This window comes from Podarcis tiliguerta (genome assembly GCF_965153285.1).
Source record: "Podarcis tiliguerta genome assembly, chromosome: 11".
NCBI lineage: Eukaryota > Metazoa > Chordata > Lepidosauria > Squamata > Lacertidae > Podarcis > Podarcis tiliguerta.
In genome coordinates, this window is record NC_139544.1 from 1,667,041 (window position 1) to 1,693,798 (window position 26,758).

Here is a 26,758-nt window from a genome sequence, read left to right on the forward strand (position 1 = left end):
TGCCAGGTCAATGATTCATAAGACCACTGCCATCCATGACTTGATCATGGATGGAGGACTTGACCTGGCATGTGTAACAGAGACTTGGTTGGATGAAGCAGATGGGCCTGTCCTTGCCGCTGCTTGTCCACCAGGTTTCTCTTACGCACAGCAATCCAGGCCTTGTGGGCGGGGAGGGGTGGTTGCAGTGATTTTTAGGAAGTCATTAGTTTGCACCAGGCGTCCTATTGGGAAGACCCAGTTCTCTGAGTGCATGCTCTGGAAGTTGGGCAATAGGGGCAGTACAGGATTCCTTCTGGTGTACCGACCTCCCCGCTGCACCAAGGATTTCCTGCCCAAGCTGCTTCAGGTCGTGGCAGATGTTCTCCTGGAGACACCTAGTTTGGTTGCCCTAGGGAATTTTAACATCCATGCCAACACGACCTTACAAGGGACCGCTCGGGACTTCGTGGAAAGCATGGGGCTGTCCCTGAATAAGTTTGGACCAACCCATAGCCACGGACATGCCTGGGACCTGGTGTTTACCTCTATGGATGCTGGTGATCTGACATTAAGTAAAAGTGAAACGAAAGAAATGCCATGGTCAGATCACTTCCTGGTGCAACTGGACTTCTCTGCGACCCTTCCCCTCTGCAGGGAGGTGGGACCGATTCAGATGGTCCGCCCCTGCCACTTAATGGATCCAAATGGTTTCCAGAGAGTGGTAGGGGATGCTTTATCCCATGCTGATGGCCTTTCAGCTGATTCCCTGGTGGCCCGCTGGAATGTGGAGTTAACCTGGGCTATTGACTGTTTGGCTCCAAAGTGCCCTCTCCAATTGCATGAAGCCCGGACAGCCAAGGGGTTTTCCACAGATCTGAGGGCAATGAAACAATCACTGAGACAGCCAGAGCGCCTGTAGCAGATAACTCATTCTGAAGCTGACCGGACACGGGTTAGAACTCAATGTCAAGCCTACCAAGTGGCGGTAGCGACGGTGAAGAAGACCTTCTTCACCGCCTCTATTGCATCTGCAGAAAACAGAAGTAGGAGACTTTTTCAGGTTGTTGGCAATTTAGCGGAACCACCTGCTACATCGGGGCCACAGGATCTCTACCTCTCTTTCAAATCAGAACCAGTAAAGGCAATGAAAATCCTGTGTGAGTGTCTGGAGGCGGTTGGAGGATGGATGGCGGCTAACAGATTGAGGTTGAACCCTGAGAATACAGAAGTACTGTTTTTGGGGGACAGGAGGCGGGCAGGTGTGTAGGACTCCCTGGTCCTAAACGGGGTAATTGTGCCCCTGAATGACTAGGTGTGCAGCCTGGGATTCATTCTAGACTCACAGCTGTTCATGGAGGCGCAGGTCAATTCTATGTCCAGGGCAGCTGTTTATCAGCTCCATCTGGTACGCAGGCTGAGACCCTACCTGCCCGCAGACTGTCTTGCCAGAGTGATGCATGCTCTAGTTATCTCTCGCTTGGACTATTGCAATGTGCTCTATGTGGGGCTACCTTTGAAGGTGACCTGGAAACTACAACTAATCCAGAATGCGGCAGCTAGACTGGTGACTGGGAGCGGCCGCTGAGACCATATTAACACCGGTCCTGAAAGACCTACATTGGCTCCCAGTACGTTTCTGAGCACAATTCAAAGTGTTGGTGCTGACCTTTAAAGCCCTAAACGGCCTCGGTCCAGTATATCTGAAGGAGCATTTCCACCTCCATCGTTCTGCCCGGACAGTGAGGTCCAGCACTGAGGGCCTTCTGGTGGTTCCCTTGCTACAAGAAAACAAGTTACTGGGAACCAGGCAGAGGGCCTTCTTGGAAGTGGTGCCCGCCCTGTGGAACGCCCTCCCACCAGATGTCAAAGAGAAAAATAACTACCAAACTTTTAGAAGACGTCTGAAGGCAACCCTGCTTAGGGAAGCTTTTAATGTTAATAGGTTATTGTATTTTAGTGTTCTGTTGGAAGCCGCCCAGAGTGGCTGGGGAAACACAGCCAGATGGGAGTTGTTGTTGTTGTTGTTGTTGTTGTTGTTAATTATTATTATCCCTCGCTATCATTGCCTTCGGGTGCAGTTAAGGTTTAGGTTAATTCTTTATCATGTACTTAAAATGTATCTTGCCTTCCAGGTTGCTGGTTTAACTTTGTTTTTCCCAAGGTTTCTCCCATCAAGCACATGTTTTGTTCACGTGCTCCCTGACCTTCCTGTGGTTGTCAATGGTCGCTGTTTTCAGGGCTGGGAAGGAATCTGCCTGAGACAAATTGGCCTGCCTGGAGGTTTTGCCTTCCTCATAGCAAAACTTCACTACTCTTGGCAGTTAAGGCACTGGGTGGAATCCTAGTCATTCATTCTGGAGCAGAGTGTCCTCAACCGCAGCGGATTCTGGGGACCCCACCAGAGGAGTCTCGGTGGAAGTCTCCGTCCAGAATTCAAGTGAGGGGCATAGAGCACCCAGCGACAGCCTTAGGACAGCCACCTCTGTCTTGGGGAGGGCATAATCCTTGGCACAGCCCTGAAGCGGGTTCAGCTCTCCAGGAGGAAGCTGGAACGGATATACACCCAGTACCTGAGCCTAAGCTCCACCTACATCTGTAGTCAATACCATTGTGGCCCTTTTTTATCCGGATCGCTGTCTGTTTGAGTACATCTTATTGCCCCTCAATTTAACCCCAGCCTGGGGGAGGGTGGCACTGTGACTGGGACCACAAAAGTAGGTTCCAGCACATGCAATAAAAGTAAAACACTATTCACCACAGAAATCCCAAATGTATACATAATGTTAGTATCTACAGTGGTTCCCTTCTGCCACCTCAGAACTAGCAGGTCACCTTTCATTCTCAGCTTCTCTCATCAAGCACACTGCATATTCCAAAGATTGGCTCCTTCATAGCAATGCAAAGCAAATAAACAGAATAGTTTAAATTAAGAGTTTACTGTGGTGCAAAGTCTCTACTTTTGGAAGAGTGGGAGGTGCACAAATAATTGTACTTATCCTTTAATAGCAATTTTTTTGATAGCAATTTTTTCCATTATAATATTTTTAAATTATAATATTTTAAATATATCTTTTTAACACCATGAGCAGAGCAATCTTACTGGTGTATCATGGGAGCTGTACACATTGGAAAATCCAGTATATTTAAAACCCTGCTAGGCATGTGGAAAGAGGGCAGAAGGAAGGAAGGAGCAGTGATTTTCCTTCATTATTTCATGGATTTTCTTAAAAGTACATCCTCCCCACTGTTTCCACTAGGAGAGGAAAAACATAGCAGCTCTGGGGCTGGAACTTATTTCCCCTTATTTCAGGAAACATGTCAGGAGAATCTGAATGTCTTAGATCTGTATCCCCCTGACCCCCAACTTATTGAAAATAGCTGGGGTGGACCCCTCAGTGATTTTTCTGCCTGTTGTAGCAATTGTAATGCTCTGTGCTAAATGCTGTAAGGTTTTTAATTTTGTTTTTACAGACACACCGTGTACCTCCTGAATGAAGCTCACAGACCACAATTCCGGAACCCCCACTTCAGATCCAGGCCTCCCCCCAATTCCACTGCTAGCATGCCCCCAATAGGCTCCAACATATCCCCTTTCGGGATTTCGGAGCTCTGTAATCAGAAAGGTAATGGCTGCAGAGCCTTATGAAATGACTTCTTTCTCCACTCTCGAAGAGGGAGATCCAAGCAGCCCATGGGAAATCCTGCTGGCTATCATTCCAGTTTCTTCTTGCCTTTGACAACCACCCAGTTCTATAATAAGCAAAGTGAGGGCACTGCATCTGCTAATGTTTTAGCAGCAGGATGATGTATTCCCAGTGGAAAACCATGAAGCCTATGTAAAACAATACAAATGAAAAGCAATAGTCTACTTGCTAATAGAAGTGAGTCAAGAATGATGCTCTTCAAGAAGAAATATATATTTAATGTTCTCTCTCTCTGTGTGTGTGTGTCTATCTTTTCAAACTGCCCTTTATAATATTTATTGACAGCTGACACATCATTGGTGATTGAAATAGTAGGAAAGGGACAAGGCAAAGTGTTTTGTGACAGAATAGGCACTAAGAAATTTATTATGCATTAAGAAAAGCATTAAGTAGAAAAGTAGAAAGCCAACAGAATATTTTAAGTGTTTTAATATTGAAAGCTGTATCCAATGGTGGCTTTGCATTACTAGCTGTAGTCTATCATAATTCTTTTTTCTTTTCTCTTTCAGGGAAACCCTTCGAGGCTCCACACATGGGTCTCCCATCCCTGGAAGAAAGTCTTTCTCCTCCCAATGTCTGTCACAATAGCACAAACTGTTGTCAGTTTACAACTCATCACTGAAAGGCTTTGTACAAAAAAGGAAGTTACCAGACATGTTTAAACCTGTGCTAAAGCATGTGCTAAAATAACTCTGGAGTGTAGAGTTTATTTTCTTCTCGATCAGACTTGTGAAATGTTTTTGTCTTATATAAACATAACCGATACACTATAACGGAAATACTGTAGATGCTGTCCAGGAAAACAAAAGCCATAATCAATGCATTAGCCACTGAGGTGTAAGAAGATTCTTTGTTGCCCATTTCACAAAGTTACAATGTGAAGGTTATTTAACCTTCAGAACATTTAAGCTAATGTTACTTCGTACCACAAGTCTGCTCAGGAACAGAGCACAAGCTGTGAGAGAGTACACACACGGCTGCCGGCCATGAACATGAGGTTAACAAGTCACATAGCAGGTACAGCAATACTAATAAACTGAAAAAGTGATACTAATAAAACAGCCACCTAAGAACACCCCCCATGGTACATGCTGACTTTCAGCCTGGAAATTTATTTATTTTAAAAAGTCACTGTATGAAAGCATGTACCTTGGCCCGCCATTACCCTACTTTAACCAAGACTGTTCAATGGTCACTAGAGCCAAGAAAGCATTTGGGGGGGGGCATAGAACCAATAGGACGTGTAATTATTCTAAAGCAATTTGCAGAATTATTTCTAGTCAGAAAATAAGTACTATATTATTCACTACCAATGACCTTTTGCCCTCAATGCAAATTTAGAAAGTATTAATTAACATTTAATTCCATGTTTTTAATACTGTACTATACCAAAGTCAAATATTAGTAATGGAAAGTATGTATTTTAAAATATATATGAAGTTTGTGAAATACAGAAAATGTTTTCTCTGAACAAATTATTCCACCAATAACAACATTACACCACACACAAAAATTACCCAGGTGGTTCCAACACATGCAAAATATTTCTGTTAAGAAGCAAATGAATGACCATTTGCTATATTGGTTAAAAAAATATTTTTAAGGAACCAATAATAAAACAGTGCTCTACTTTATTAGTTTATTAGATAATAAGTTATTATCTTTGAAACAAAAAATGTTAAATATTTAATTCAGTTGTATTATAAAACCAACTTTGTTACTTAGGTTCAACCTATTAGTATAATTTATCCATGCTCTCCAATTTGAAACTTATTTAAAGCCAAGGATCCAGAGAGCTACTTTAGGTATTCCCACATCTGCATGCCCTTTGCAATAGGTTTTTCATGTTAATTTGAATGATTTCCTGTACTATATCCATTTTTTATTTAAGCAATTTTTTTCAACATGCGATAGCATTTTGGAAACATATTAGACCAGGGATGGGGAACCTCATGGCTAGGCCTGCAAATGTGGTTCTCCAGGCCTCTCTCTGACCTGGAGCCTCTCCCCAGGGCACACCCCTCCTGTCCCCAGGAAACACTCTCCCCAGCCCTGCTTTGCCAGCCTCCCTCAATTGTCCCATCCCCCCGGGGCAAAATGTGTCCTTGAACTTGGGTAATATTTCTTTCTTGCCTAGAAGGGGGATAGAGAGGAATGTGCCCAATGTACAAATTTATTTATTTATTTCTCTACCACCCTTAATCCAAGGCCCAAAGTGTGGTTTACAATATAAAAACACAAGATTAAATTTATCAGTATTTGTTGCTCTGCCCACTTTTGCTTCAAGCCCTGCTCAGCGCTGGCATGTGGCCCCTCAATGGCTGCCAAGAAGGAAATGTGGTCCTCAGACTGAAGAAAATTGAAATGTATTAATATTTTTTTGTGATACAGCCACTGCTTTTTTCCCCTTTAAAAATGTTTAGGGGTACTCTCATTTTGGCTGCTCCAGCTCCCCCTCTCCCCAACCCCCGGATGAAGGACTCAAGGTGGAGGTGCTGAGAGGACGGGAAGGCCCCCAGCGACGGCAGGGCTGGCTTGAGTGAGGAGGGGCGAGCTCTAGCTCTAGCCTGGCAAGAGGAGGAGGAGCACCAGCCCCTCCACCGCGGCCGCCCCAGACTCCCCTCCCCGGGGAGAATGATGAAGCTCCAGAGACAGCGTACCCCTGCGTCCCCCCAGAAAAAAACACTGGATGTAGCAATTAAAAACGCATAGATTCTGTAGGGCCAATGGTATATTTAGATAGTTTTGGACTCTGGACTTAAGAGTTTAATGGGGAGGGGTCCGTATTTATATGGTATTGTGTTTCACCTTAATTAGTGCTGCTTATGAGGGGCCACCCTGGGCACCTGCCCCAAAGCCATGCCCTGAGCGCACCATGGCTGAAGCTCCTCAGGAAGTTTCCAGTTGGCATGGATGATGCTCCTGTTCAGAAAGTGTAACTCTGAGAGAAACTGAGATGACCTGAGCTTTTGACAACATCACTCCTAATCACTCTCCCTCACACAGGTTTACCAGGGAGCTAGGCATGGTGAAACAAGTTGGGAGCTAGCTAAAATTTGTTATGAATACAATTGCACACATGCACAGGCATTCTGTTGAGCCTACTCTGTGGCAATGATGGCAGCAAAGAAACCGTTCTGCTCTACCAGCATGCTCTCAGGGTGTTCTGTTCCTCTTCCAGCTTCCTGCTCAGAGAACATTTGGAGCATACTGCATTTGCTAGACAATTTGGGGAGGGGGCAAACTGCTCACATCCCCCTCAACTCTGATCTCACAAGTTCTATACTGCAGTCAGTTGTTGGGTCCATTGCAAACCAACTGCAATGGTTTGCAGTTATTGTGGCTCAAGGACACAGACAGGGTGCTAGGAGGGATTTGGTCTTGCACTTGTTTTGGTACAAACTTGGCCTTCATAGTACAAGGAGCAGAAGGGAAATTCATGCTTTTATATGTTAGCTGACTGAATTCACCACTTGGACCAATATACAGATCAGAACATAATAATTCTTCAAAATTCACAGTTTTCTGGATTTTATGTTCCAGTTATTGGCATAAAAATGCATTCAAAGTATGTATTTTAGGATAAAATACTGTTGCATGCCATCCCAATCTTCACTGCAGTGTGAAATTCCAGGGATACCAGGTGTGCTAAACCCAGGGTCAGATTTCCTTTTGGAAAAATAAGGCACAGCAGAGACTGTGGTGTCTTTATGATACTGCACATCGTTTATTTATGTATATGTCAAGCTGAAGCCTAGATGGCAGAGAATCCTAGCATTACAGTCTGTACAGTCCCTTGCTCTCGCACAGCAGGCCTGGGTCTAAAGCAGAGCAACCAGCCATGCTCCATGCCTCTTTGTTACAGTCTGTCACTGTCAGCTGTTGTTAGGACCCTCCTTTCTTCCCCTCTCACTGCTACTCTTGTGAAACTATCTCCTCCAGCCTAGATCATCCAGACTGAAATCCGAAACCCTTTTGGTCTCTGCCCACTAACACACAGCTGGAAGAGGCAGCTCATCCCTCCCTGTCTGGTACATCTTTGCCCTCTTAATGGCTTCCTTGATGGGCTAATGACTGGCCATCGTCAGGCTTCGTTCCTGCAATGACTCCCACTAATCTAGCTCTGCCAAGCTGGCCTGGCTCCATTACAAAAACTGAATCCGGGGGTTTCTTTGTTTGGCACAGTTTAGTCGAACCTTAATTAATTCTAATGTTTGCTAAACTCAGTAGTCTATCGGTAACATGCACCCACAAACTCCGGCATCCAAAATTTATAACAATACATCGAGAAAAGTGCATTTAAAGTGAATATTTAAATAAGTAGCGAAATAAAAATATGATTTGTGTAGGGGTTTTTTTTTAATCTGCAGTTTCCATGCAGATGGAAATTGGATGGAACAGACTTCTGAATAAATAAAAACTTGCAAAAATCTGACAGTACCAGAAACAGAGGGCTCTAAGCGAAACAGAGGTCAATAACACCTTATCTGAGAGAGAGATAGCAGCCATGGATATTTTGAAAAGGGCAATTGTGAAGTCCCTTCTAAAGAAGCCCCTTCTAAACCTTGAAAATTGTCACAATTATTGATCAGGCACTAATATCCCCTCCTTGGGGAAATTACTCACATCTTCACATGCTCTGGAATAAGACTGAATCCAGTCTCTGCCTTGGTCACCCTGATATATGCTGCCTTAAAGGCATTTATTTTCCTTGCAAGTGAAATAGAAAGGATTGGATGCCTGTCAAAAAGGAAAGTGAGGAAAGTTTTGGGAATGGACGAATCCAGAGGCTAGTGCCTTGGTGGTGAAGAAAGGAGCAGAACTTCTTTGAAGTATCTGCAACAAGGGCTGCCGCTGCCAAGGCCACCTCTGTCTATTTAAACCTCCATTCATAGTAAACATTCACAGTAAATATAATGTAACTGTCAATAGAGAAGGAAAGCAACGGAAATAAATCAGCATGTTACCTAATATTCTTCCCCATTACACCCAAGACTTTTAAAATATTTGCATCGCTGTCATTCACTGTTAGTTTTATTTTCCTGTTTATTTAACAACGCTTTAAATAAATACTTTTAACATTTTAAAAATTCAATCAATTGAAATATGTCAGTGTTTATGAGAAAGCAAGCTCACTGCTTATTACTTAAAATAAGCTGGGTGGTGAGGTAGGCTTTTTGTGCAATCTAAAAAAAAGAAATATTTCACAAACCATGTGTACCCAGTGTAAAGCTACCACAACTTCAGCAATATACTTTGATACCTGCTCTTCTGCAATACAGTGGTACATCAGGTTAAGTACTTAATTCGTTCTGGAGGTCTGTTCTTAACCTGAAACTGTTCTCAACCTGAAGCACCACTTTAGCTATTGGGGCCTCCCGCTGCCGCTGCGCCACCGCTGCACAATTTCTGTTCTCATCCTGAAGCAAAGTTCCTAACCCGAGGTACTATTTCTGGGTTAGTGGAGTCTGTAACCTGAAGCGTATGTAACCCGAGGTACCACTGTATAGTGGGGAAAACCAAGAATGGAAGTACAGGGACAACAGAAAGGAAAGTGCTTGCTGTGAGTATAGACAACTGCTTTTTTTTACAACCAAGGTCTAACAAAACAACAACAACAACAAAAGAATCATTTCTCAACAGCACATATGAAAATTTCCAGAATCTGCTACTGTTGCAGACTGGTCTAAAGGAATGTTTAATCAGTTTAGTATGAGTTCTTTCATATTATCGTTATTCATTTCTCTGGAGCAAAAACTGGGTTTCTTTTTATTTCTCCATAGATTATTTTTCAATCCAAATCACTATGGTTAGTTTCAAGTATTCTAAGGTAGCTTAAACTGGCCCTTCCAAAAATGGAATCAGACCAAACTGAAGTTTCCAATTAATTGTTTAAAATTGAATCAGAATCCTCAAGTCATGGTATTTAGATAAAATAATTTGATAGAATTGGAATGCGTCAGAACAATTAGTTGCAGGGGTGGCCAACCTTTGAGATGCCACAACTCAAGGCCAGCCATGCCTGGAAGCACATTTCCCTCTCAACACTACTGCAGCAAAGACTGCAAGGTGAGGCAGCCCCACTGCCATAGAATAGCAGCCCATGGGTCTTTCCACAGCTATCAGTGCTTGTCCTGCTTGTGGCATCTGGGCTGCATGTTTACCACCCATGATTTTAGTCTGTGGTTCGTCAACGCAGCCAGCAAGAATTCTGAATGAGGCCACCAAACCCTTGTCCCTTGTTCTTTACAAATCAAGGGATTGTTTGTTTCACTGACCTGTATAGAACATGAGAAAAAGCTGCAATCAGAGAAGCAATGGGGATAATCAAAAGATGCATATGACAGACCCCAAATAAAGCAGAGCTTAGGGCAAAAGGGGGACATTTTCTTCCTCAACAAGTATTTCAATTACAGCCATTTAAAAAGCTTTCAAAGAGTTACTGAGTTTTTGTCATCATAGCTACAGATTCCCAACATGCCCCAAATCTTCTCATTGGGCCATAGAGTAAAGCTGCAATACGTATACACAATACCTAGGCACTAGTGTCTGAGTAAGTGATACTTAGGAGTGGGTTGAGAGACATGTATAAAAACCACTTATGACATAGTTTTAATTATTTATGAGAAGGATTATGAATCTCCTTTCTGACCATAACATGATATACAATAGGTAAAAGGTAAAGGCAAAGGACCCCTGGACGGTTAAGTCTAATCAAAGGCAACTATGGGGTGTGGCGCTTATCTCTGCTTTCAGGCTAAGGGAGCTGGCATTTGTCCACAGACAGCTTTCCAGGTCATGAGGCCAGCAGGACTAAACCACTTCTGGCACAACAAAACACCGTGACAGAAGCAAACACCATTTACCTTCCCGACGCAGTGGTATCTATTTATCTACTTGCACTGGTGTGCTTTTGAACTGCTAGGCTGGCAGAAGCTGGGACAGAGCAAGGGGAGCTCATCCCATCACACGGATTTGAAGCGCCAACCTTCCATTCGGCAAGCACAAGAGGCTCAGTGGATTAGACCACAGCACCACCCATGTCCCTATTGATATACAATATACTCATACAGATAAGCACACTAAGAAAAGGAAAACAAAGCCTTATTAAAAGCAGAAAGCACAACTTAAAATCCACCAAATGCCATGTAAAACAAGAGTTTACAGTCTGCGTAAAGAAGGCAAATATGTGGCCAACACCAGCCTTCTTTAAAAGTGGAGTTTCAGAATGGGGACACAGCTCCAGAAAAGACCCTTTCCAATCTGCCCACCCACCTACTCTCCCTTGGCGAATGGAAATGCAACAGGAGCCTTAAATACTCCGGCTTGAACCCGAAGTTCTCCAGCACAAGGAGAAAGGCATTGCTTTCAGGCAGTGAGGCAGCAATTAGCACTTGTAGTAGCTAGCATCCAAGTATCAATCAATGAGATTTAAAAGCACAACTTCATACTGATTGTGCTCTTCAACTAGATCAAGAAAAGCTAAAACTTCACTCCTACATTTGTTTGGCTTGAAACAGGACCCATTGATTTCAGTGTGATATATAATTTTCCAGGTCTGTACATCGCAAGCCTAAACAGATTTAATCATAATTAAAAACAAGTATTCAATACCCACGCTGGAAGAATGGCAGATGAAAGTCATCGATTACACGGAAACCGCAGAAATGACTGGCAGAATCAGAGACCAGGGAGAAGAGACGGTGAAAGAAGATTGGAGGAAGTTTAAAGAATATTTACAGAAACATTGCAAGATTAATGAATGTTAGAACGACATCAGATTGAATGTATAAGGTTATTGGTTTAAAACTTCAAAAATTAGAAGACTCAATATTTTAAGTTATAAGTATTGAATAAGTTAAATTAAGATATTCAAATTAAGATAAGAGTTTAAACACGACAGAGGGAAGGGATTTGTGGTTTAATTGTATGATTTGGAATACAGGGAAGGGAGATTTGGGGAAGTCGGAGAAATAAGTTAACGCAAGGCTATTATGAAGATAAGATTGCTTTTATTTCTGTTGTTTTGGTGTTCTATGTTTGTGTAACTGTGTATTTTTCTTTTGTATTGTTTGTTGTTTATTGTATGTTGTTTTTTTATTTCTTATGTAAAACTGAATAAAATATTTTAAAAAAAACAAACAAGTATTCAATAGGATTTACTTACTCCACTGTAAGGTACCTCGCATTTCAGTCTTAAACATTCTATACTAAGTAAGCATGGGAGAGAAAACAATTTTACTGCTACTGGTGAACTGGCAGTGATTGCAAATGAATTTCCTGAACTACATAAGGAGTTTTGGCAGAGAGGGGAGACCTATATACCAGCTAGACACAAACATTCTGGAGATGCTTGAATGCTTACTATTGCTTGATCAGGGGCACTTAGCAAGCCACAATGGATAGTGGCACTATAACCATCACAATCAGAAAAAGAAAGAGCAGTGATGCAGAAACAAAGAAGTATTAGGAACAGCTGAGGGCCAAACTAGATAAGAATGGGATTGCTGATAGGATTTTCTATCTCTTTAAACTTGCTTCGAAGGCAGGTACTGTACTGGGAGGAGGAGGATGTGGAAGACAGTGCTAATGGAAGTTCAACTCCCCGCAGGCCATTTTCTCCAATCTAAATCCCTCTCAGCAAGCTGCTATTTCCCCTATCATATAACATGGCAAAGAAGGGAGATTAACAAACTCTGCCCCATCATTCTGTTCACAATTACATAGATTGTGCCCTGAGCTGCTTAAAAAAATAAGTAAAAAAGAAAGACAGGAAGTGTCTCATCCAGTTTGGTCCTGGGATAAGGAGACTACAAATTGTATCCAAACCAGAGGGAAACCTACCCTGTGAAGGAATCTGTGCCATGTTATATTACAGGCCCTGGCAGTTCTGATGCCTCATTGCTTTTCAGTAGTCTGTCTGTGATCACAAAGACTTGTGCGTATTATCTATATCTTTATCTCCAATGAAACAGTTCTAATCTGGATTAGGGTCTTCATTCCACATTTGGTAGCATTAGCACATTCAAATCCCTTTGGTTAGGTATAATTTAGCTTTGTTAAATTATATTTTAAACTGAAGTTTCAAAAATTATTTTAAAATCAGAAGAATCAAGCAAAATTAAAATACTCTGGTTTGGGGACATGTTTCAGAGTGGCCAGGACTACATTTATATGGAATATAATGTAACAAGGGACATAAATGAATAAAGATGATGGACACAAACCCTATTCAGCATGCAGAACTTTTTCATATACTGTAAATGTATTATTCTTCATGATACAGCTATAAGCTCCTTAGCTATTTTGATGCTACCTGGCATTTGATGATATTTTCTGTCTATTTTTTTCCAGCCATTTTGGTAACACTTGCAAACACACATTCTTCCCCAGAAACTGTTCTTTCTATCCGAAAACACCAACTGTGTCATAAAACAGAAGTTTAGCACACTAGTTCTCTTTAAGTATGTTTATGACACTTGAATCTTTGTGTCTCAACTTTTCTCTACAGATTTTTTGTTATTTGCCCTCACCTTACCCACTCAGATGCTGCAAAGGGTATAAATGTGCCTTCATACACACCTGTCACCTCCTTTATCATGACAACCTGCTGCCATTTTCCAACATCCATTTCAGATGGATATCACAGCTTTTTATATTGTAATTTATAGCTATTACCACTATATGTCACAGGTTGCTATTGAATTTCCTATGAAATTCAGCTATAAAGTCAAATATTCAATTTCATGTACTTATTTGTATGACACATGAGATTAAGGATAATACAGATTTAACAAAAATACGTATAACTATTATTATTCTGCATCATCTGTTTGTGTCAGAATCAAGTTGCTTCTCTAGATTTTGGTTGTCATGGCACCCACTCTACATCAAGTTCCCCCCTTTGCCTTTATATTCTCTCAGTACTGTCCTACTGCAACCTGTTGGTGTTTTCTTTCCAGCTCAACCATCAATTGTGTTTAAATAATAATAATCAGAAGCACAACCATCATAAATCAGTGAATCCTTTAAGGAAAAAGGAGTAAGGGGTTTTAATATATGTTAAAAAGGTAAGAAGACTAAGTGAACTTTGCAAAAACTGCTAATCCACTTCCATACCCCTCACTCTGCCCACACTGACTGGCAGCAGCGCTCTGCGGTTTGAGACAGATGCCAGGAACTGAACCTGACACCTTCTGCATGCAAGGCAGGTGCCCTTCCCATGAGCCACAGCTCTTCTTCTAAACTGCGGACCTTTTCAGAATGACCTCAACTCCAGGTGGTTTCATATACTACCCATCTTCAAAGAAAAACCACTGTAACCAATACCACTTCCCATCCCTTAACATACCATGGAACTCAATGTTCTGCCATTTTTCCAGTAAGTCAGTTTCCCCCCAGAAACAAGTACCATACCTTAGAAACACAGCATCAATGCCTCTCTCTTTCCAAATGTTTTCATGTGACAAGCAGTGACAGACAAAATGAATATGCATCACTTAGCAAGATTAAGAGAAACACACTACAGTTCAGAATGTGTTAAAACAAGTTGCATAGTCAAAGCAGTGTTAGAAGACTGCTCCACTCTCCATGCAAATGTTGCCACCAGTTCAACAACCACAGCCATGTTCTCTTCACATGAACACAGAAATAAAAGGAGGGGGCTCATTTTCATAGAGTGGTTAAACAGCTAAGCCCATGTTTTTTCCAGGCAAGAAGCAACAAGTGAATTTCACTTCTCTCTGCTGAGTTTGGGGCGCTTTCTTTCCCTCAGAGAGTGAGACTGAACTTCCCATCCTGCAAGGGCTGAAACTGCACATGACTTTTCGGCCCTGCCAATACCTGCCACCCACACGAAGACCCCTCGCTGGAGCCGAGGAAGCGAGAGGCAGCGGGGAAGTTGGCCCTGGGAGGACCGAGTTGCGGCGCCAATGCGCTCGAGGATCCCGAAGCCCAATGCCCGAGAGGAGGCCCCCACTCATCTGACTGGGAGGGGCTCAGGACCCGTCTCTCCCGGCCGGCAGGCTCGCTCCCCGCCCATCCCAAGAGCGCGCCCAGCAGCCGCCCGCTCGACGCTTTGACCCGGCCGGGGAGGCAGCCGCGCCGCGAGGCGCTCGGTCCCCCGCCTCGGTCTCTCGCCAGCGCGGGCGCCGCTTCCTCCCAGATCCGTTCGCGCGGCGAACTTGGCGGGGCTCCGGGCGGCACTTACCGGCGGCGGCTGCGAGGGCAGCCCGGAGCGCTTGGTGGAGCCTTGGCGGGAACTGAGCCTCTTCCAGGACTCGGCAAACCTGCCCCGGCTGGCGCTGCGGCTTCTTCGCCGGCCGAGCTCCTCCTGGTCGGAGGAGGCGCCTTTCTCCGCCTCGCCCGGACTCCGCCACTTCTGCCCCATCTTCCCCGGGAGAGCAGGGAGCGCTAAGGGGCGGCTCGCGGCGCGCTAAGGGGCGACCACCTGCTTCCGAGCGGCTCTTGCCATCTCGTCGCCGCCGCCGCCGCCGCGCGGCTCCCCCGAAGGTTGCCGGGGGAGCCGAGGAAGCGCTGGCCGGGCGCGGAAGGCAGGGAAGGAGGCGGGAAGGAGGAGGAAGAAGCGGCGCGCGGGCGGGCGGGCGCGGCTCTCTGGCTCTCTCTCTCTCGGCGCGGAGACCCGAGCGGGTCGGACGAGCGACGCCTCGCTCCTCGCGCGAGATGGAAGTAGCGCGCTGGAAAGAGCAGCAAACTTCCCCCTGGACCGAGGCGAGCCGCCCTCCGAGACTTCCTTCTGGGACGAGGCGGTGGGAGAAAATAAATAATGAGGAGGAGCGACTCCCCCTGTGGAAGAAAGTCCCCCCTCCCCAGTTTCACATCTCACAATTTTATTTCTGTTTGGGGAATTGATCTCTCGCCTGCTAAATTTTAAGCTGTTAAATTAGGTTATTTCACATAACACTGGGAGGATTTATCTTATGCATTACTTGACATTATTTTAATTTTTCGTTTTGAACTGAGCACAGAGTTGTGAGAAAGTCACATTCAAATAAACAGATGATGAAGATGATGCCGATGACCACGCAGATTTCACTTCTTCTGCCCCCAATCAATAAAAAGACATAGCTAACTGAGCTCCTATACCCCCTAACAAAAGGTCTCTCCCCCCCAACAAAAATCCTGGCTTTACCCACAGAGTGGGGAATCGTCTTTCCTTCCTGACAAAATGGCCTGCACAGAATGGGCCAGGTCTGGATTGTGCCCACCGGTCAAATCCAGTCACCCGCCACTGTTCTACCAATCTACCCAGAATCAGGCCCACTGAATTTAATGGGGCTTACTCCCTCACAGCGCAGGTACAGCTAACCACTTTCCCCAAAGAATCCTGCAAACTGGTTTTTAAGGGTGCCATGAACTGTAGCTTCATGAGTGGGTAGACTACAGTTCCCATGTTTATGCAGCCTGAACAATGTGCAGCATGTTCACTAGCAGGTAAGTCCCATTGAATTTAATGAGATTTCTGAGTGTACACGCCCAGGATTGCCCTGTAAGTCAATTGCACAGCTTGCAACCAATGTCCTACAAACAACGTATTTCATAAATAACTGAGAACATGATAAGTAGTAAAATAGTATCCGAGAATAGGATCCGGTCATAATACGGAATGAAGGCCCCTTGATTCAGAGCATTTTAAATTCCACAGCAGTGCATGAAAGTACATTCCACAAATACATTTTGTTTTCAGAATGCTGATTAGTTGAATACACAATCTCTTTGTAAGAAAATATTCACCAACTTTGTGTGTGGTGGTTTCTCGTGGTGTTTCCTATCAAGTTAATTGCAGCAGAAAACATGGTGATTGCTGTGCATGATTACTTGAAATTAAGACCCACTAGGATTTATTCCTAAATCATAGTCCACAATCATGCATGCCGGAGTATTCTCCAGTATGCAGATGATACCCAGTTCTACTTCTTGTTTAAATCAGAACCAGTGACGGCTGTGAATGTCCTGTGTGAGTGTCTGGAGGTGGTTGGCGGATGGATGGCAGCTAATGGATTGCGGTTGAATCCCAACAATACAGAAGTACTGTTTTGGGGGGACAGGGTCCTGGGCAGCTGTCTACTAGCTCCATCTGGTACGCAGGCTGAGACCCTACCTGCCCGCAGACTGTCTTGCCAGAGTGGTGCATGCTCTAGTTATCTCCTGCTTGGACTACTGCATCGTGCTCTACATGGGGCTACATTTGAAGGTGACCTGGAAACTACAACTAATTCAGAATGTGGCAACTAGACTGGGGACTAGGAGTGGCTGCTGAGACCATATAACACTGGTCTTGAAAGACCTACATTGGTTCCTAGTACGTTTCTGAGCAAAATTCAAAGTGTTGGTGCTTTAAAGCCTTAAATGGCCTTGGCCCAATATAACTGAAGGAGTGTCTCCCCCCCCCCCATCATTCAGCCCAGACATTGAGGTCCTTCTCCAAGAGTCTTTTGGTATTACAGGGAACCAGCCAAAGAGTCTTCTCATCAATGGCACGCTCCCTGTGGAACACCCTCCCATCAGATGTCAAGGAGATCCAATGGCAGCCCTGTATTGGAATTTTTTTAATGTTTGATGTTTTATCTCCTCCCACCCAATGTGTGTGCATTTAAAAGCAAAAAGATGGCCCCATAAATAATTTAGGAAATTTGGGGAGCTTCCTTAAAGTGAATTAGATCACCCATCCATCAAGCTCAGTGTCATCTACAAGACTGACAGCAGCTCTCAAGGGTTTTAAGGCAGGTGCTTGGAGGGTGATGACAAGGGAAAGGGCCTTTTCACTTCTGGCTCCCTATATCATGCTCTACCGAGTGAGCTATCCCAGACTTCCTTGTTCCAAGCACTTATAGTTGCATTGTCTTGTGTAGCAGCACTAGTGAAATATCCTGGATGTTTGCTAAACTCATGAATCGCTAGGGCATGGCTCTTGCATCGATCCTATTAATTAAACAACTGAAGCATTTTTATCCTGCTCATCAGCAGACAAGGCTACCAAAGTGACTTACATACAATCAGTCGGTTGGATCCATATTCAGCCAGCTGAACTAGGATTCTATAGAAATCAGTGGGACAAGATAGCTCTCACTGAAATTACAGTGAGTTAATTAACTAACCCAGTGCATCCCACCCAATAAGGACAAAACAATTAAAACAGTAACATCCCTATTTAAGAAAGTAATGATCATAGTTCATTACTTTCGCTTTCTCTGCTTGCTGAACAATTGGTTTTAATGGGGTATGTTATCAGTACCTTTCACAGTGACCACAGATCAAGTGAGCTCTGTGTGATGTCTGAAATATTTGTGTGTGATGATCTTTAATATTTCTAGAAAAGGGGACCAGAGGGTGGTGAAGAACTGCTTGCTTCAACTGAAATAGCTGGTCCCAGGCTGCCTTTTCAGAGAACTGAAAAAAGATGGCATAATTTGACCTGCTAAATGTGGGGTGAATTATTCAGTGGTAAACACGCATCCTAAATAAGATCAGATAAGACACCAAAAATTATAGTATTTCAACAGTATTTTATTCCTTCTCAAATTCAGAACCAGGGTATTCAACAAGTTATTTTTAATATATTTAATCTGAACTAGTAGAAGCAAAAGAACATAAGGCATGGAGAGATGCAAATAATCTCTCCCAGTTTGAAACAATCAGTGATGCAAATTATGTATATTATAAATGTTAGCTGACATCAGAGTTCTAAAAACAAGACACTCCTAGTTCACAAAATCAGAGTTGTCATTACGAAATTCTCAAAGGATATGCCACTTGCTTAAGAGAATAGTAAAGAAAAATGTGTCAAGTTCAGTATGTTCCTTTAGTATTTATCTTAATTTGCAAATTAACAAGCTCAAAAGGAATGCTATAACAACAACAACAATTTATTACTTATACCCTGCCCATCTGGCCAGGCCTCCTTAGCCACTCTGGGCTGCTCCCAGCAGAATATTAAAAACACAATAAAACATCAAACATTTAAAACTTCCCTAAACACAGCTGCCTTCAGATGTCTTCTAAAAGTCAGATAGTTGTTTATTTGCTTGATGGGAGGGCGTTCCACAGGGTGTGTGCCAGAATTAATAAGCTTTGTATAGCTTTCACCTTCATGGATCACTGCCTTGCCGTGGCGAAGGGGCTTGAAGAACTCAGAGAAGCTATGAACTATGCCGAGCAGGGCACCCAAGATGAACAGGTCATAGTGGAGAGTTTTGACCAAACGTGATCCACCTGGAGCAGGAACCGGCAAGCCACTCCAGTATCCCTGCCAAGAAAACTCCATGGACAAAGACAACAGGCATATAAAAGTTATGACGCTGGAAGATGAGCCCCTCAGGTCGGAAGGCGTCCAACATGCTACTGGGGAAGAGCGGAGGACAAGTACGAGTAGATCCAGAGCTGTTGAAGCGGCTGGGCCAAAGCCGAAAGGACGCTCAGTTGCGGATATGCCTGGAAGCGAAAGGAAAGTCCAATGCTGTAAAGAAAAATATTGCATAGGAACCTGGAATGTAAGAACCATGAACCTGGGTAAGTTGGATGTGGTCAAAAATGAGATGGCAAGAATAAATATTGACATCCCAGGCATCAGTGAACTAAAATGGACGGGAATGGGCGAATTCAGTTCGGATGACCATCATATCTACTACTGTGGGCAAGAAACCCGCAAAAGAAATGGAGTGGCCCTCATAGTCAACAAAAGAGTGGCGAAAGCTGTACTGGGATGCAATCTCAAAAATGATAGAATGATCTCGATACGAATCCAAGGCAGACCTTTTAACATAACAGTAATCCAAGTTTATGCACCAACTACTGGTGCTGAAGAAACTGAAATTGACCAATTCTATGAAGACTTACAACACCTTATAGAAGTGACACCAAAGAAGGATGTTCTTCTCATTATAGGGGATTGGAATGCTAAAGTAGGGAATCAAGAGATAAAAGGAACAACTGGCAAGTTTGGCCTTGGAGATCAAAACGAAGCAGGGCAAAGGCTAATAGAGTTCTGTCAAGAGAACAAGCTGGTCATCACAAACACTCTTTTCCAACAACACAAGAGACGACTCTACACATGGACATCACCAGATGGGCAGCATCGAAATCAGATTGATTATATTCTCTGCAGCCAAAGATGGAGAAGCTCTATACAGTCAGCAAAAACAAGACCTGGAGCTGACTGTGGCTCAGATCATCAGCTTCTTATAGCAAAATTCAAGCTTAAACTGAAGAAAGTAGGAAATACCACTGGGCCAGTAAGATACAATCTAAATCAAATCCCTTATGAATACACAGTGGAAGTGAGGAACAGGTTTAAGGATTTAGAATTGCTGGACAGAGTGCCTGAAGAACTATGGATGGAGGCTCGCAACATAATACAGGAGGCAGCAACGAAAACCATCCCAATGAAAAGGAAATGCAAGAAAGCAAAGTGGCTGTCCAACGAGGCCTTACAAATAGCGGGGGAGAGAAGGCAAGCAAAATGCGAGGGAGATAGAGAAAGATACAGGAAATTGAATGCAGAATTCCAAAAAATAGCAAGGAGAGACAAGAAGGCCTTCTTAAATGAGCAATGCAAAGAAATAGAGGAAAACAACAGAATGGGAAGAACCAGAGATCTGTTCAAGAAAATTGGAGATATGAAAGGAACATTTCGTTCAAAGATTACCATAATAAAGGACTACAGTGGTAAGGACCTAACAGAAGCAGAAGACATCAAGAAGAGGTGGCAAGAATACACAGAGGAATTATACCAGAAAGATATGGATGTCTCATACACCCCAGGTAGTGTGGTTGCTGACCTTGAGCCAGACATCCTGGAGAGTGAAGTCAAATGGGCCTTAGAAAGCATTGCAAATAACAAGACCAGTGGAAGTGATGGTATTCCAGCTGAACTATTTAAAATTTTAAAAGATGATGCTGTTAAGGTGCTACACTCAATATGCCAGCAAGTTTGGAAAACTCAGCAGTGGCCAGAGGATTGGAGAAGGTCAGTCTACATCCCAATCCCAAAGAAGGGCAGTGCCAAAGAATGCTCCAACTACCGCACAATTGCACTCATCTCACACGCTAGCAAGGTTATGCTTAAAATTCTACAAGGAAGGCTCAAACAGTATGTGGACTGAGAACTCCCAGAAGTGCAAGCTGGATTTAGAAGAGGCAGAGGAACCAGAGACCAAATTGCAAACATGCGCTGGATTATGGAGAAAGCTAGAGAGTTCCAGAAAGACATCTACTTCTGCTTCATTGACTATGCAAAAGCCTTTGACTGTGTCGACCACAGCAAACTATGGCAAGTTCTTCAAGAAATGGGAGTGCCTGATCATCTCATCTGTCTCCTGAGAAATCTCTATGTGGGACAAGAAGCTACAGTTAGAACTGGATATGGAACAACTGATTGGTTCAAAATTGGGAAAGGAGTACGACAAGGCTGTATTTTGTCTCCCTGCTTATTTAACTTATATGCAGAATTCATCATGCGAAAGGCTGGGTTGGATGAATCCCTAGCCGGAATTAAGATTGCTGGAAGAAATATCAACAACCTCAGATATGCAGATGACACAACCTTGATGGCAGAAAGTGAGGAGGAATTAAAGAACCTTTTATTGAGGGTGAAAGAGGAGAGCGCAAAATATGGTCTGAAGCTCAACATCAAAAAAACTAAGATCATGGCCGCTGGTCCCATCACCTCCTGGCAAATAGAAGGGGAGGAAATGGAGGCAGTGAGAGATTTTACTTTCTTGGGCTCCATGATCACTGCAGATGGTGAGAGCAGCCACGAAATTAAGAGACGCCTGCTTCTTGGGAGGAAAGCAATGACAAACCTAGACAGCATTTTAAAAAGTAGAGACATCACCTTGCCAGCAAAGGTCCGTATAGTAAAAGCTATGGTTTTCCCAGTAGTGATGTATGGAAGTGAGAGCTGGACCATAAAGAAGGCTGATCGCCGAAGAATTGACGCTTTTGAATTATGGTGCTGGAGGAGACTCTTGAGAGTCCAATGGACTGCAAGAAGATCAAACGCATCCATTCTTAAGGAAATCAGCCCTGAGTGCTCACTGGAAGGACAGATCCTGAAGCTGAGGCTCCAATACTTTGGCCACCTCATGAGAAGAGAAGACTCCCTGGAAAAGACCCTGATGCTGGGAAAGATGGAGGGCATAAGGAGAAGGGGACAACAGAGGATGAGATGGTTAGACAGTGTTCTCGAAGCTACAAACATGAGTCTGACCAAACTGCGGAAGGCAGTGGAAGACAAGAGTGCCTGGCATGCTCTGGTCCAGGGGGTCATGAAGAGTCGGACACGACTGAACGACTAAACAACAACAACAACAACAACAACAACAACAACAACATAGCTTTCAAGAGGATAGGGGCAAGATGGCGACGGAGACAGCAGCCTAGTCAGACTCCTCCGCTTTTAGTTAAGCTTTTAAGTAGTTTTTAAGTAGTTTTTACGTAGTTTTTAGCCACCTCTTGGTTTTAAACTCAGTTTTAACGTCTTATCGGTTGTTTTATTACCTCCTCGCTTCACTTTGCTTTTAGTTTATTGTTTTATTGTTTTACTCCCCAACTTGTCGAGGGAGCAGCAACCCCTTACTGATTTATTGGCATTTGGCTGTTGGAGGTTGCCTACTGCAACGAAACATCCCTCCTGCTGGCGGCTGCTATGAGCTCTCCCCCCCCACAAGTTTTAAGTTTGTCGGAGATGCTGGAGAAAAATCTTTAAGCTGCACGAAGAGAAAATCCCCTGTTCAAGGATATTTTCAAGACGAGTGAGATCGGTGGACTGCTTCCAAGATGGCTTCCGTGTAAGGTTCCTCCTTCCAGTTCTCTCCGACCTCTTCTCCCAATTTGGATCTTACAACCACTGGAGTAAGCTATTTACTTTAATTTCGCATTCTGCCAGTCAAGTAATTGCTGGACTTTCCACTGATGTGATGCCAGATTTTAATTAAGTCTGACGAAGGAGGATTGCTTTGGATTGAACGGGGGATGTTGCTGTAGAAATGGCGACAAGGTAAGACGCATCTGCTGGAGTTCATTTCGAACCCTCCCTAAAATTTGTGTTGTGGCTCCCAGCCTTTCAAGTTCTTGCTGAAGGTTGCTCCAGGGTGTTGGAGCCCACGCCAGGAGTTCACATTGCCGAAAATCTGCAAAGCCTGCATCGCAAATCAGCTTTAACGAGCAGATAACTGTATCCTTCAGCAGCCTTTGACACACTGGTTTTTTCGCCAGCTCACATTAGGTTATATCTCTATTTTTATTACTTTTATTACCTTTTAGCACCGTTATTTTAAAAGACTGACAATGATGGGCCAAGGCAAACGCCTAAGGGACTGTGACGAGGCTCTGTCCTCCCCAAGAGCCAAACAACTAAAAACCGACCCCCCTGTGTCTGGCAAATGGAGTGTCCCCACTGATCACTGCTATAGGGTGAAAACTCAGAACCGTTCTCACCCCCTAATGTCACCGGAAACAACGTCAACACCAGAGGAATTACCTTTACTTCCATCCCAGATTAAAGCTGTGGATGGCAAACTCGGAGGAGGAGGGAGTGCCTCACTGGGGGTGGTGCAGGACGCCGGAGCAAGACAAGAACAACATGAACATCTCCACCTTGTGGTCAGAACCCTAAATTGCATTTTCAAGAAGATTGATGTGCTATCCTCCCAGCTATGTAACCTTGAACAGAAAATTGATAACCTCTGGCCAAAGTCTGAACCAACTGTAGTTACGGGGGAAATGAAGTGCCAGAGAACCTTACCCTCAATTAAAAAAGGAAGTGGGATCCCTAAATACAAACCAAATCCCGCACTGAAACATCAAGCATTGTCTCTGCAACCTAAGAAAATCTGCCTAAATATCGGGGTAGGGTCAGCAAGGTGGCTCACTCTCGATGGGGTCAAAAAGCATATAAGCAATCTCCTAAACATAGAAATCACACAATGCGATCTCATCGCAGTATTACCTTTGAACCAGCATTTCAGGCAACAGAAAGTGATGCTTGCGTTCTACTCTCCAAGGATCCCTTCAGCTATCATCAGGCAGAAATCACTCTTGGCTAGATACGATATCATCCCAACAAGAGTTTTTACGGATAGCATGATTCATCCCCTCCTACTTGCCGGTTACGACTCGGAGCGGACCCTGTCGGAGAGGCCGGGAGCACCTCGGGACATCGAGCCTCCTTCTCTGGAGGATATCCATCCATTTCGAAACTGGACTTATCCCACGTCCCCACGAGCCTTAAAGGATCCCACTGGCGCAAGTAATTCCCTGACCCCACCGGAGGAAAGAGAGCTTTTAGCCACCTTTGGCGACCTTCCACCGAGGGAACAACAAGAAATAATTGATAGACTAGAAGCACTAAATCATCAGCTCATACACGTCCAGAAGAATGGAAAAGTCCTGTCCACTGTTCAGGACAACCTTGCCAGCTTTTCGGAGTCGTGTTTTAAGGAATTAGGAAGTCTCCCACACCTCAGTCCAGCTCCTAAAACCATGCCTCCCCCACTTGTGGGTAAATCCCACCGACGCCTGGTAGAACCAGGTCTTGCCACACAAGTCGGCCTCTCATCCCAACTCTTGATAAATTTTGACTCGCCCTCCAAGAGTCCCCCGCCGAAGAGTGTAACTCAGAGTTCCTCCCACCAAAACAATTCCTTACCATCTAATCCATCAATGCCGGAACTGGAGTCCTCATATTCCCCTGAGCGGCATAGACCCGTCATACAAATGGTACCTGCACGCCGAGCATCCCCAGCACCTTTGCTGGCAGCTGGTCAGGGGAGTGTTCCACCTACATCAAAAAATGGCCCGGTTTTGACTGAAGATCCGGCTGGTCATATAAACCAAATGGTTTCATCGGCGACCTTTAGACCTCGCGGTGGGGCAGCCTCAGCTAATCCAGTGGTGTCTCCCACTGAAGTGTCCGCCCTTGGGTTAGTTAGCGGGAGACCCGTTCTGTCACCCCAGTCAGAATATCTCAATACCAACTTCGAGACCAGGTCCCTTCAGCAGGTGCCTGCTATGCAAAGTAAAATAACTGACTTCTTCGTGGGGCCCGCCCTGCCCCCAAAGGACTCACATCCCTCCCTGAAATGACAGCGAATTGGACTCAACAGGAATTCCCCCCTATCAGTCCTGAGCTGGAATATTGCGGGCTGGAGGGGAAAAAAACTTGACCCAGAATTCCTGGAGTTTATTAACCCATTTCATATCATCTTGTTCCAAGAATCGTGGGAAGTAGAGAAAATTGTCCTAGATGGCTTTGAGCTTCTAGAACTCCCTGCCTGTCCCTCCCTGAAAGGAGGCCGCCCTAAAGGGGGCCTAATAATAGGCATCTCTCTCAACCTTCATTCTAAATTTTCTCTAGTACAGGCATTACCCCCTTACGCCCTTACCGGGCTGATAGTGGGGGAAAAGATCTCACTCCTAGTCACAAATGTTTATTTGCCTCCTGGGGGTTCCTCTCTTGAACTGGGCTCTAAATGGGGCTCGCTAGAAGATCACTTGCTCTCATGTTATGTTAAGTTTCCCAACACCCCGGCCATAATAGGTGGCGATTTTAATGCCCGCACAGCAACAAACTGGGATTCGCTGACCAAAGCCAAATGGTGGGTTACCCCAAACCTTGATAATTATGATCTGGAACACATGATGAGGAGATCCTCTAAAGACCACAGAGTAAATGAGGCTGGTGTACTCCTATATCAAATGGCCATCCGTTTAAATCTGGCCCCCTTAAATGGCGCATGTCTCCCTGATATCCCAGGGGAGTTCACTCACCTGAGCGTTAAGTCAAACAGCGTCCTCGATTACCTGTTGGTCTCCAGGGATCTACTTAAGTGTATTTCCACCTTTAAGATTGAGAATGTACAATCCAGTGATCATCTCCCCCTGGTAGCCAAGCTTTCCCTGAACTGGCAGCCAGAGACGGATAGACATGCGACCCAGATGGTAACCAACGAATCTTTCCAAATAAGAGGAATCAAATGGTCGGGGACCCAGGCTCAAAGGTATCAGGAATTCTTTCATAAAGAAATCCTTGGGCCTCATCCCAACATAGGCTCTGCCTCAGATGAGCATAGCATAGTGTTGAATCGCTTCCACCACCATACGACTGTTCTTACGTCCTTCTTCAGGTTACCACCCAAAAATTCAATTCGAAACGAGTATACTCACGGTGCCCCCTGGTACAATTCTCAGTGCAAACAAGCAAGACAGCGCCTTCGTGCTATATATAATGTATATAAGACCTCCGATGCATCTACTCTGCCAGCTAGCTACGCACAAGCCAAGCAAGTTTATAAACGCATGCAAAAAATTGCCAAACGTGAGTGGCAACATAATCGTTGGCAGGCCTTGATTACCGCTTCAAAACCACACAGATCCAGGGAATTCTGGTCTCTGATTAACAGAAGGGTGAGGAAATACCCAAGGGCAGTCATCTCTGCACCGACATGGGAACTATTCCTGAAGAAATGTTTTTCACAAGCAGATGCTCCCTCCGACCATCTGATGCACCTGTTTACCCACCTACCCATTTGGCCTCCCACAGATCCGGACGAAATAGTCAAGCTAATAGCTCAGCTGAAACCGGGCAAAGCCCCTGGGCCCGATCTGATCCCTGCCGAAGCCATTAAACTACACCCAAAATGGTGGGCTGGCATCTTGGCCAAAACCTTCGATGCAATCAACGCCTCTGGTCTCATCCCCAAAATATGGAAGGAGGCCATCATAGTACCAATTCACAAAAAAGGTTCTCCAACGGAGCCGGAAAATTACCGTAACATCAGCCTCCTTTCGATTATAGGGAAAATTTATGCCAGCTTTTTGCTGACTAAACTATTGCGATGGGTAGATGAGACTAACCAGATTGGCCACGAACAAGCAGGGTTCAGAACTAAACGTTCTACAACCGATCATGCGATAGTGCTTTATCATCTGGCACGGAAGTACTCCTCCCCTCCTCGGGGCTACCTCTGTGCGGCCTTTTTAGATCTAAAGGCAGCCTTCGACAGCGTGCCTAGAAACATTCTTTGGGAGAAACTGGCGAAACAGGGCATTGATAG

At 44.4% G+C, this 26,758-nt stretch overlaps 2 protein-coding genes across 8 annotated transcripts in view; one reads left to right on the forward strand and one right to left on the reverse strand.

The window, feature by feature from the left end:
- The window catches only part of TRPM3 (transient receptor potential cation channel subfamily M member 3), a 387,333-nt gene that overhangs the window by 326,254 nt on the left and 34,321 nt on the right, over positions 1-26,758 (reverse strand). For 6 of the 7 annotated variants that reach the window (XM_083403294.1, XM_083403299.1, XM_083403306.1 and 3 more), the window contains exon 1: positions 14,896-15,233. The exons of the other annotated variant lie outside the window; for it this stretch is intronic. In XM_083403294.1, coding sequence (XP_083259420.1) covers positions 14,896-15,075 — 180 coding nt within the window. In that variant the 5' untranslated portion in view covers positions 15,076-15,233. Of the gene's footprint in view, positions 1-14,895; positions 15,234-26,758 lie in introns of those variants that run through there. 7 annotated transcript variants of the gene reach the window in all.
- Positions 1-26,758, forward strand: part of GDA (guanine deaminase) — a 462,724-nt gene that overhangs the window by 163,362 nt on the left and 272,604 nt on the right. The gene's annotated exons all lie outside the window — the stretch shown is intronic.